At 41.6% G+C, this 13,515-nt stretch overlaps 1 protein-coding gene across 1 annotated transcript in view; it reads right to left on the bottom strand.

Moving 5' to 3' along the window:
- The window catches only part of cfap46 (cilia and flagella associated protein 46), a gene marked incomplete at its 5' end in the record, with an annotated part of 113,932 nt that overhangs the window by 85,264 nt on the left and 15,153 nt on the right, over positions 1–13,515 (bottom strand). Inside the window, 5 exons of the mRNA XM_081351632.1 lie at positions 4,913–5,132; positions 6,344–6,534; positions 7,811–7,915; positions 8,008–8,107; positions 11,118–11,828. Of these exons, the coding sequence (XP_081207758.1) occupies positions 4,913–5,132; positions 6,344–6,534; positions 7,811–7,915; positions 8,008–8,107; positions 11,118–11,828 (1,327 nt within the window). The remainder of the gene's footprint in view (positions 1–4,912; positions 5,133–6,343; positions 6,535–7,810; positions 7,916–8,007; positions 8,108–11,117; positions 11,829–13,515) is intronic.

Genomic DNA, 13,515 nt, shown 5'->3' with positions numbered 1-13,515 from the left:
ATCTGCCTCTACTGCACACTGTATGCTACCTCTACTGTACTCAACCTCTACTGTACTCTACTGAACTCTACTGCACTCTACTGTACTCTACCTCTACTGTACTCTACTGTACTCTACTGCACTCTACCTCTACTGTACTCTATCTCTACTGTACTCTACTGTACATTACCTCTACTGTACTCTACCTCTACTGTACTTTACTGTACTCTACCTCTACTGTACTCTACCTCTACTGTACTCTACTGTACTCTACCTCTACTGTGCTCTACTGTACACTACCTCTACTGTACTCTACTGTACCCCACCTCTACTGTACTCTACTGTACTCTACCTCTACTGTACTCTACCTCTACTGTACTCTACCTCTACTGTACTGTACTCTACTGTACTCTACCTCTACTGCACTCTACCTCTACTGTACTCTACCTCCACTGCACTCTACTGTACTCTACCTCTACTGTACTCTACTGTACTCTACCTCTACTGTACTCTACCTCTACTGTACTCTACTGTACTCTACCTCTACTGTACCCCGCCTCTACTGTGCTCTACTGTACTCTACCTCTACTGTACTCTACTGTACCCCACCTCTACTGTACTCTACTGTACTCTACCTCTACTGTACTCTACCTCTACTGTACTGTACTCTACTGTACTCTACCTCTACTGCACTCTACCTCTACTGTACTCTACCTCCACTGTACTCTACCTCTACTGTACTCTACTGTACTCTACCTCCACTGTACTCTACCTCCACTGTACTCTACCTCTACTGTACTCTACCTCTACTGTACTCTACTGTACTCTACCTCTACTGTACTCTACCTCTACTGTACTCTACTGTACTCTACCTCTACTGTACTCTACCTCTACTGTAATCTACCTCTACTGTACTCTACTGTACTCTACCTCCACTGTACTCTACCTCTACTGTACTCTACTGTACTCTACCTCTACTGTGCTCTACTGTACACTACCTCTACTGTACTCTACTGTACCCCACCTCTACTGTACTCTACTGTACTCTACCTCTACTCTACTCTACCTCTACTGCACTCTACCTCTACTGTACTCTACCTCCACTGTACTCTACTGTACTCTACCTCTACTGTACTCTACCTCCACTGTACTCTACCTCTACTGTACTCTACCTCTACTGTGCTCTACTGTACACTACCTCTACTGTACTCTACTGTACCCCACCTCTACTGTACTCTACTGTACTCTACCTCTACTGTACTCTACCTCTACTGTACTCTACCTCTACTGTACTCTACTCTACTGTACTCTACCTCTACTGCACTCTACCTCTACTGTACTCTACCTCCACTGTACTCTACTGTACTCTACCTCTACTGTACTCTACTGTACTCTACCTCTACTGTACTCTACTGTACTCTACCTCTACTGTACTCTACCTCTACTGTACCCCGCCTCTACTGTGCTCTACTGTACACTACCTCTACTGTACTCTACTGTACCCCACCTCTACTGTACTCTACTGTACTCTACCTCTACTGTACTCTACCTCTACTGTACTCTACCTCTACTGTACTGTACTCTACCTCTACTGCACTCTACCTCTACTGTACTCTACCTCCACTGTACTCTACTGTACTCTACCTCTACTGTACTCTACTGTACTCTACCTCTACTGTACTCTACCTCCACTGTACTCTACCTCTACTGTACTCTACCTCTACTGTACTCTACTGTACTCTACCTCTACTGTACTCTACCTCTACTGTACTCTACCTCTACTGTACTCTACCTCTACTGAACTCTACTGTACTCTACCTCCACTGTACTCTACCTCTACTGTACTCTACCTCTACTGTACTCTACTGTAATCTACCTCTACTGTACTCTACTGTACTATACTGTACTCTACTGTACTCTACTGTACTCTACTGTACTCGACCTCTACTGTACTCTACTGTACTCGACCTCTACTGTACTCTACTGTACTCTACCTCCACTGTAATCTACCTCTACTGTGCTCTACCTCTACTGTACTCTACTGTACTCTACCTCCACTGTAATCTACCTCTACTGTACTCTACTGTACTCTACCTCTACTGTACTCTACTGTACTCGACCTCTACTGTACTCTACTGTACTCTACCTCCACTGTACTCTACTGTACTATACCTCCACTGTACTCTACCTCTACTGTACTCTACTGTACTCTACCTCTACTGTACTCTACCTCTACTGTACTCTACTGCACTCTGCCTCTACTGTACTCTACCTCTACTGTACTCTACTGTACTCTACTGCTATCTGCCTCTACTGCACACTGTATGCTACCTCTACTGTACTCAACCTCTACTGTACTCTACTGAACTCTACTGCACTCTACTGTACTCTACCTCTACTGTACTCTACTGTACTCTACTGCACTCTACCTCTACTGTACTCTATCTCTACTGTACTCTACTGTACATTACCTCTACTGTACTCTACCTCTACTGTACTTTACTGTACTCTACCTCTACTGTACTCTACCTCTACTGTACTCTACTGTACTCTACCTCTACTGTGCTCTACTGTACACTACCTCTACTGTACTCTACTGTACCCCACCTCTACTGTACTCTACTGTACTCTACCTCTACTGTACTCTACCTCTACTGTACTCTACCTCTACTGTACTGTACTCTACTGTACTCTACCTCTACTGCACTCTACCTCTACTGTACTCTACCTCCACTGCACTCTACTGTACTCTACCTCTACTGTACTCTACTGTACTCTACCTCTACTGTACTCTACCTCTACTGTACTCTACTGTACTCTACCTCTACTGTACCCCGCCTCTACTGTGCTCTACTGTACTCTACCTCTACTGTACTCTACTGTACCCCACCTCTACTGTACTCTACTGTACTCTACCTCTACTGTACTCTACCTCTACTGTACTGTACTCTACTGTACTCTACCTCTACTGCACTCTACCTCTACTGTACTCTACCTCCACTGTACTCTACCTCTACTGTACTCTACTGTACTCTACCTCCACTGTACTCTACCTCCACTGTACTCTACCTCTACTGTACTCTACCCCTACTGTACTCTACTGTACTCTACCTCCACTGTACTCTACCTCTACTGTACTCTACTGTACTCTACCTCTACTGTACTCTACTGTACTCTACCTCTACTGTACTCTACCTCTACTGTAATCTACCTCTACTGTACTCTACTGTACTCTACCTCCACTGTACTCTACCTCTACTGTACTCTACTGTACTCTACCTCTACTGTGCTCTACTGTACACTACCTCTACTGTACTCTACTGTACCCCACCTCTACTGTACTCTACTGTACTCTACCTCTACTCTACTCTACCTCTACTGCACTCTACCTCTACTGTACTCTACCTCCACTGTACTCTACTGTACTCTACCTCTACTGTACTCTACCTCCACTGTACTCTACCTCTACTGTACTCTACCTCTACTGTGCTCTACTGTACACTACCTCTACTGTACTCTACTGTACCCCACCTCTACTGTACTCTACTGTACTCTACCTCTACTGTACTCTACCTCTACTGTACTCTACCTCTACTGTACTCTACTCTACTGTACTCTACCTCTACTGCACTCTACCTCTACTGTACTCTACCTCCACTGTACTCTACTGTACTCTACCTCTACTGTACTCTACTGTACTCTACCTCTACTGTACTCTACTGTACTCTACCTCTACTGTACTCTACCTCTACTGTACCCCGCCTCTACTGTGCTCTACTGTACACTACCTCTACTGTACTCTACTGTACCCCACCTCTACTGTACTCTACTGTACTCTACCTCTACTGTACTCTACCTCTACTGTACTGTACTCTACCTCTACTGCACTGTACTCTACCTCTACTGCACTCTACCTCTACTGTACTCTACCTCCACTGTACTCTACTGTACTCTACCTCTACTGTACTCTACTGTACTCTACCTCTACTGTACTCTACCTCCACTGTACTCTACCTCCACTGTACTCTACCTCTACTGTACTCTACCTCTACTGTACTCTACTGTACTCTACCTCTACTGTACTCTACCTCTACTGTACTCTACCTCTACTGTACTCTACCTCTACTGAACTCTACTGTACTCTACCTCCACTGTACTCTACCTCTACTGTACTCTACCTCTACTGTACTCTACTGTACTCTACCTCCACTGTACTCTACCTCTACTGTACTCTACTGTACTCTACCACTACTGTACTCTACTGTACTCTACTGTACAGGAGTCAACATGCATTTCCTTCAGCCTGAGGATTATTCATTTCACTTTTGGTGTGAAAGGGCCTTAACATTTACCAAAAATATAACTTTTTTGTTGTTATTAAAAAACAAACAAGCAAGCCCAGCCCAGGTGAGAAAAAGTAACGCAAAAGTAATATAACACATTACTTTTCATAAAAAGTAACTAAGAAATGCAAGTAGTTATTTTGATAAAACACTTTATTTCAATAGTCCACTTTAGATATCCTACTAACTATAAGTAAGTTTGCAGCTACATGTCAACTATCAGTCATTAGAGTATTAGTAGACTGATGATTAATATCTGCTAACACTTTACTGTATTGTGTCGCTCCCCCAACAGACATTATACTGACTATAAGTAACTTGGCAACTACAAGTCAATTCTCCTAACCCGAACCCTAACACCGAACCATAACCTAACATTCTACTGATAGTCTACCACAGTCTTCTAATAGTTAGTTGACATGTAGTTGAAACATTTCCTATAGTTAGTAGAATGTCTAAAGTGGACTATCGAATAAAGTGTAACTGTTACTTTTTTTTGTGAGTAACACAATATTGTAATGCATTACTTTTAAAAGTAACTTTCCCCAACACTACATATGAGTGTAATCTTCATCCAAACGGAGACGCACCTGTTGCATGAGTCTGGCGGCCTGGTCCTCGGGGCGAGTGTGTGCGCTGAGAGCGGAGGAGCGCAGGTGGAGGAGGTGTAGAGAGGAGGACAGATGCTCTGAGGGAACATCCAGATCAACGGCTTTATGAAGGTGTTTCATGGCAGATTCCAGCTTCTCATCCTCCTCGTCCACAGCGGCCAGCTCAGCGTGAACCTGACACAACACTTCCAGCAGCATGCTGTGGACACACACACACACACATTTTTTTATTACACGCATACAAACCACACTCTGACATCCATACTAACACACCCACACAATTATAGCTGCATACTTTATCAAATTTGCTCTATAATATGCGGAAGCAGAAAACGGTAAAACACTTTATAGGCCAAACCTGACAAAACGGCATCTGGTAGAAAATTGTAAAGACTTTAATTAAAAGCCTATTGACAAAGATTGCATAATTTTATAGTTAAATGGCCCTGGGATTAAAAATTGCAGTTTTAATGGGTTTCAATGGGGACATTTTTAACGTTAAGGTCCTGAGAGGAACTATTCTGTGTACTTACTGCTAAATAGATTTATTAAAGAAAATGGGGGTGAAATAGTAAAATTCCAATAAAAATACACACTTGTGGCAAAAATGTATGCAGTTGGGATTTACAAAATTATCAACAAAACCGAAACTGAAAACTGAGGTCGCACAAGGGTAAAGCACTAATACTCTAATGACTGCTAGTTGACATGTAGTTGCAAAGTTACAGTAGAATGTCTAAGTCGGCCATCGAAATTAAGTGTTGCCTGCTAAAATTTCAGTCTGTTTCTCACACAATCACATGACTTCAGAAGACGTGGAATAATGTGCATGGAACTTTTGTTTTGGAGCCTCTGGCCACTGTCAGCTTTCACTGAATGAAGATGTTTAATATTCTGCTAAACATCTCTTTCTATGTTCCACAGAGGAAAGGAATGCATAAAATGAAGTAATGAAGTAAATGATGACAGAAGTTTCTTTCACAGGAGAATCATTCCTTTAATGGCTCCAAAAAAAGAGCTGAATAACTTCACTTAGATTCCCAATGTTTTTCCTCAGTGTTTCTGTCTCATTTTCCAGCAAACGTATCTAAACATTCTTAAATCAAGATACATTTACTGGAGAAGCAAACAAGTGTCTCAAAATAAAGGGACTTAATGCTTAAAACTAGAAAACATATTTGCCAGAGGGGTCAGAAAAATAAACTTGTGAATTCAAATTAAGTTGATTTTTCGGATCCCTTTGGCTGATATTTGTTCTTGTTTTAAGCATAAAGTCCCTTTATTTTGAGTCATTTCTCCATTACCCAAGACTCAACATCTTCAGTCATTTTGCTTCTTCTCCAGTAAATGTCTCTTGATGTAAGAATGTTTGTGCTGGAGAACGGGACAGGGCATGATGTGCACACACACCTGTCAGTGGCGTCCAGCGCTCGAGCGAGTGTGAGCAGAGGTTTCTGGACTCTCTTTCGGAGGTTGTGTTGGAGAAGCGGGAGACACGCGTTCCACAGACACACACACACCGCCTGACACACACCAGCGTCTCCTGCCTTCAGTGCCGTCTGCAGTAACGCATCCAACCGCGCGATCACACTCAGCTGCAGCTGCAAGAGCCGAGACAGGACGCACATGAAAACACACTTATTTCATCAGAAATGCATGTGAAACGCTGAAACAACGGCACTCTTGTGGCCTTTGTGTAGTGGAGACAGTCATTGTTAAGCATGCTGTTTTTGCCCGGCAATTAAGTTTTATTTTGGCTATTTATTGTAAAAGTGCAAGACTATTAAAATCGTTTTCTGAACTAAAAATATGAAATATTAGATTATTAAAAAAAAAATAATAATAAATAAAAAAATAGAAATGTTGCCCTGGCAACTAACTGAAATGGATGTTTAAGTTGAAGTACTAAAATTACTAAAATGAAAACAAAAAGGCTATACTGTATATAAAAATACATAAAATTACTAAAAACTGATAATATACAAATAAAAGGCAGACAATAACTGTTTATAAATAATACTAAATACACATAAACATAAAAATACACAAAAAACAAATAAATGTTTTGCCACTGCAAAAAATAATAATAATTTTTGAGTTGTTTTCCAATACAAATATCTTAAAACTTAAAACATGATTCATTTAATTGAGAAACACAATTGTGTAAGATAATGTTTTCAGGGAATATTTATTGGACTTTTTTTCTTCTCTCACTGGCAAATTGTTGTTGTTTTTTAGCAAAATAATTTGGTAATGAAATATAAACATATCTAAATTAAACCGATGTAGTATTACACATATTTCGATATTTGTACTAGAAAACTAATGCATTAACCATGAGCATTACATTTTACAGTATTAATTAATCTCTGTTAATGTTAGTTAGTTTGTTCATGTCATCTCAGGTCCATTAAATAATATTAAAAGTAAAACTGACTTTTGATTTTAATAATGTATAAGTAAATGTATAAGTAAATGTTTAAATACACATTAACTAAGATGCTTTAGAAGTATTTGTCATTGTAAGTTGATAATAACTAATGTAAACAAATGAAACCTTATTGTAAAGTTTCACTGTTAATTTGTCCGGTTTATAAATGCTGTTGATTTGTTTTAATATGTAAATTGCTTTGGCAAGCATGAGTTGTTTTAAATGTGCTATAGAAATAAATAAATGGATGCATGAATATATGAAAAGCTCTGGAGAAGGGAAGAACTGTAGGATTGGATGAAAAATTAAACTTCTAGTGCACATCTCTGCCAAAGTTGCTTATATTGTATGGTTTGCGAATAAATATTAATATACTTTTCAAACCAAAAATACTTTCCCAATGCCTCAAACATAAACAACAGTCCACAGTAATAAAACATTGATGCCTTCTGGACCTCCACGCCGGATCTGGAGTAACTCTCAATCCCGTCTCGGTTCTTGTTAAGGTCGAGCTCACACTGCACACACTCCATCATCATGCGCTGACCGACCTACAGGAACACAACACAAGACCTTTGTGTTTACAAAAAACAACAGGGAGCAAGGGTGAGCGAGCTTTGTGAGGAAGCATGAATCTATTTACGGTGATATTCGAGGCGCTGAGCTCCTTCAGGCAGTCGAACGCCACGTGATGTTGCTGTAACTGCAGGGAGAGGAACGCCAGCTCTAACAGGAACACAACCCTGAAATCAAGAGGAATAACTGTGATGAGACACACTCAAAGCAGACCCTAAAGGCTCTAGTGTATCAGGTGCTTTCATACTAGAGAAACTGACAGAACAAACAGGAATAATGAAAGATGCATTTTTTGAGGGGGTGAATCAGAAGCACAACTTTTCTCATTGCTCATCAGAGTACGATGCAGCAAAAGTTTCTGAAGTTTTCTTCACATGATGGAGCATCACTTTCTAATAACTTTGCAATGCAACATCCCCATTGAAATCAATGGACTCGCAGATTCTCGTGTTAAGGTGCTCACAGAGAAACCCACGACATCAGAATTGTTGCTCTTAATATTCAGGCTTTGGTAGTGAACTAAATAAACATTTAGCAAATGCACTTTACCGTTCAAATGTTGGGGCTAAGTCAGATTTTTTTTTTTTTAATGAAATTAATACTTTTATTACACATTAAATTGAAAAGTAAAGACATTTATAATGTTATAAAATACTCTATTTAAAATAAATGCTGTTCTTTTGAGCTTTTTATTCATCAAAGTATTCTGAAAAATAAAGTGTATCACAGTTTCCACAAATATCTGAAGCTGCACAACTGTTTTCAACACTGATAATAATCATAAATGTTTTTTGAGCATCAAATCATCATATTAGAGTGATTTCTGAAGGATCATGTGACACTGAAGACTGGAGTAATGATGCTGAACATTCAGCTTTGATCACAGGAATAAATTACACTTTACTGTATATTCACATAGAAAACAGCTGATTTATATTATAATAATATTTATAGTGCATCTGCATTTTAAACATTCAATCTTTCTCTCTTCCAGGACTTGCAAATGCACTCGCGAAAGAAAATGTCCTTTTATTTTAAATTTACTGTAAATGGTGCTAAGCAATACCTAGAATCAAATCATGATTTGTTGATGTTTCGCTTATGGTTCAGGCTTTTTCCCAGACGAGACATAAACCAAAGCCTATTAGCTATATAAAAAACAAAGAGCCCAACCATATGACCCATCCCAACTTCCTGTTTTAAAAGGAAATACATCATAAAAAAACTAATTAATAATTGAATTGAGATACAAAATTACATTAGATATTGAAGGTCCGCTCACACCAACAACGATATCTATAAAGACAACTATAACAATAACTATATTATAATCAACACCAGCAGACAATATTGTTGTGTTTATTATAAGCGCTGCAGTTTTGTCTCTTTAAATGATCAAGCTCTTTAAAGCAGGATGATTCTAATTGACTGTCAATGTTTTTATTAGCTGAAAAAATTAACTCTGAATGTGATTCCAATGATATTGTTTCTCTGTGCAGTTATTGTTATAGCGCTGTGCCTACTCTTTTATATTTAGAACAATTTTCAAAACTATATCTTTATCGTTGTAATCCTTGGTGTGAACGGGCCTTGAGATTTGTTTACTGCAAACATGTAAAAAGTAATTCACCTTGTTTTTGCTTAAAACAAGAACAAATATCTGCTAATGCAGTAAGAAAACGTCTCGATTACGTATGTAACCTTAGTTCCCTGAAGAGGGAATTCACGCTGCGTCGAAACGCTGTGGGAACGCCTCTGCGTGATTGCGTCGTGAAGCCAGTATGGAATCAGTCCAGTGGCGTTAAGGAACGACATAGGCGGGTGACATCATCGACCAGGAAACTATAAAGCACACCTGAACCAAACAATGTCAGCTTCTGATAGACTGAAGCAAGTCGATCACGGGCATGCCGGGATCCCTTTCAAGGGAACTCGCACTGCATCGAAACGCTGTGGAAACACAATACCCACAACGCCACAGGAGCAATTGTCCTTCTGTGTGAAGTCAGTGCACACATTCAGATGAAAGCACCTGCGTCCCTGGAGTGGAGCCAGGGTCAAGGTTGTAGACCCTCACGAATGCCGCATCACAAATATCTTGGAGGGAAACTCCTGACAGTAATGCTTTGGAGGCAGCCATACTACTAGTTGACTGGCAGACTCATAAGTAAGTGAGATAGCCTTGACCACCCACTTGCTCATCCTCTGCTTAGTTGCTGGGCACCCCTTTCTGGGTGACGCCAAACAAAAAACAACTGTTCAGATTTCCTCCACAGGGCAGCTCTGTGGGCATCTAGGGCCCTAACTGGGAAGAGCAGATATAGTATCTTTTGGTCTGACGTCCGGAAGGGAGGAGGACCGAAAGCCTGCAGTACTGTAGGTCTTAAAATATTAGTAGGAACCTTATGAACATAACCCGGTCTAGGTTGAAGAAAAGCCTTTACCATATCGGGCGCAAATTCCAGGCACGAGGGAGATACCAAGAGAGCTTGAATGTCTCCAATTCATTTGAGAGAAGTAATAGCAAGGAGAAAGACAGTCTTTAGAGTAAGAAACTTCTCAGAAACGTCCTCAATAGTCTCAAAGGGAGTCAAGGAAAGGCCTTCTAAATCAATGGCCAAATCCCAGGCCGGCATGAGACGTAGCCTCTGCCACTTCTGTACCATAGCGTCCAGCCCAAGAAGGGCTGGCTGAATGAGGGAGAACCAAAGTGTGTCGTCTCTTGAGATGCGAACAGATCTACTTCCCTTTGACCGAAGTTTGCCAATAGGAGCTCCATCACCTCAGGGTGGAGTCTCCATGCCCCTGTCTCCACAGGATGTCTGCTCCCTGATTTAAATATCCTGGAATATATGCTGCCCTCTGAGAGAACAGTTTCCCTTGGGCCAAGATGAGGATCTGGTGAGCCCGTTTGAATAAGGGGCGTGACCGCAGACCCCACTGATGGTTTATGTAAATCTTTTGGTTTATGTGTGCTTTATAGTTTTCTGGTCGATGACGTCAACCGCATATGACATTCCGTCATGTCATTGGACTGATTCCATGCGTGCTTCATGACGCAATCACGCAGGGGCGTTCCCACAGCGTTTCGCTGAAAACATCTTTAGAAAACATATAGAAAATATCTTTCATTTAACATCATGATGCTGCTGTGACAATGATGAATGTTAGACGCACCTGTCAGTCAGTGGGATGGACGAGTCGTGATCCAAACAAACACTGGAGCTGGACAGAGGACTGGATTCAGGGATGTTGGGTGGAGCACTAGACCTGTGTCTGATGGGCGGAGGACTGGATTCAGGGATGTTGGGTGGAGCACTAGACCTGTGTCTGATGTGCGGAGGACTGGATTCAGGGATGTTGGGTGGAGCACTAGACCTGTGTCTGATGTGCGGAGGACTGGATTCAGGGATGTTGGGTGGAGCACTAGACCTGTGTCTGATGTGCGGAGGACTGGATTCAGGGATGTTGGGTGGAGCACTAGACCTGTGTCTGATGGGCGGAGGACTGGATTCAGGGATGTTGGGTGGAGCACTAGAGCTGTGTGTGATGGGCGGAGGACTGGATTCAGGGATGTTGGGTGGAGCACTAGAGCTGTGTGTGATGGGCAGAGGACTGGATTCAGGGATGTTGGGTGGAGCACTAGAGCTGTGTGTGATGGGCAGAGGACTGGATTCAGGGATGTTGGGTGGAGCACTAGAGATGTGTGTGATGGGCAGAGGACTGGATTCAGGGATGTTGGGTGGAGCACTAGAGCTGTGCATGTGCATTGGAGGACGGGAGTCCTGGATGTCAGATGCTTTGGGTTCTGATGACTTTGTCAGCAGCAGGAAAACCTCCTTCAGTGCCTTCACCTCATCTCTCCTCAGTTCATTGACATCAACCATACTGTGAAGAACATGGAAACATTGTTTATCTAGCTCCAACAGAAGGACATGGCAACAACAAAATCATGGGTTCAATTTCTAGTGAAAAGATGTATACCGTATTTTCCAGAATAAAAGTTGTTTTTTAACATCTGAAACATGCTGTGACTTTTATTGTAAAGTGACTTATATTACCCAACTTGTTTTCTTTCAATTAGCACAGGTGTTGTATTTCTTTTTGGAACGGGTTGATTGTAGGCCTCACTGATCTGAGCTCATGCAAAGCGTTCACTCTGGTTTATCCACCTAAAAAAAACAGAGGTGCATGAGCTCAGATCAGTGAGGCTTACGATCAATCAGTTCCAAAAAGAAATACAAAACTGGTGCTAATTGAAAGATAATGTCTCAGGTTACAACTTTAACCTATGTACCCTGAGAACAGGGACACTGTCGATTGACGGTATTGGAGAATGCCTCCGTGTGACCGGTGTTTGAAACGCTTATCAACTCATGACAATCGTATTGGCCGGTGACAGCCTATGACGTCACTACTATTGCAACCCAGAAGTATATAAGGGGCACCTAGAGAACTTGTCATCCACTCGTCTGAAGGGACTGATCAGCAGGCATCCCAGAGGCATGGTGGAAGACGAAGTGTCTCGTTCCCCGTTCTCAGGAAACACAGGTTACAGTCGTAACCTAAAACATTCCCTTTATTAAGGGAACTCGCAGTGCGTTGATTAACGCTATTGAAGAACGATATTCCACGCCACCATGCTGAGGGCAGTGCATGCCAAGAATGGCTGTGACAAACATCAGAAATGTCAGTTTCACTGAAATGCCAGAAACACTCCCCTTCAGGTCACACACTAGGACGTCAGTGACATTATTCCCTATGGTCACTGCCCAAGCTTTAAGCCTCAAAGAGGCCTCGGATGAAACAAAGGCCTATAAAGGCTGCTCAGGCTTGGAACCAACAACTTCCAATGGTAGGGGTTTCTTTAAGGGAACATGGCCAGGGTCCGAGAGGAGCCTCATCCAGTCACTTTCTAAGGGGGACATAAAGTCCGTTTTTTTTTTTACGGCAAATAATGGCGCAAACACCAGTACATTGACTAGGGCAAACCTTTGTAAATGATTCATTTAAATACTCTCCTCCCATAAATGTTGCTCCTGAAAGCGAAACTCCTACAAATGCATATGCAATAAGGTCAGCTGCATAAATAACTGTCCACGCATTTTCAGCGCTAATTTTTCACTGCGTGTCTTTAGTAAATCCTGACAGTAGTTTTTTAACGCCAAAAGAGGATTTGTGCTGGCACAAGCTGTTAGTAAATCTGGCCCCTAGTCTTGCCAACAACCTGTCTGAATAGAGGTTATACTCTGTCTAAATAGAGTCTCTAACATTATTTGCCTCAACTTATAGAGGCATCTAATGGGGAGGACTGCAGATAACTGGCAGTAGTGCTTTCTAACCCTTGCAAACGAGTTACTTGATCCTGGATCTACAGAGTGCTTGTTTTTCAAAGCCCGTTGGAGGCTGGGCACTTTAAAGGGAGCCTAGTGAGAGTACCTCCAGCTCTAAGGGCTGATCTAACAGGGAGGCCTCGCAAGAGTCCTTCAACCTTCCGATAAAACTTAGGGAACTAAGTACTCTACAGAACAAACCTCAAGATGGTTTGGAGTACTACGCTCAACCTGTTAAGTAT

Source organism: Scardinius erythrophthalmus (genome assembly GCF_964197995.2).
Source record: "Scardinius erythrophthalmus genome assembly, chromosome: 21".
Lineage (NCBI taxonomy): Eukaryota > Metazoa > Chordata > Actinopteri > Cypriniformes > Leuciscidae > Scardinius > Scardinius erythrophthalmus.
Note: the sequence above shows the minus strand (reverse complement) of the source record. Positions and strands in the feature narration are given on the sequence as shown.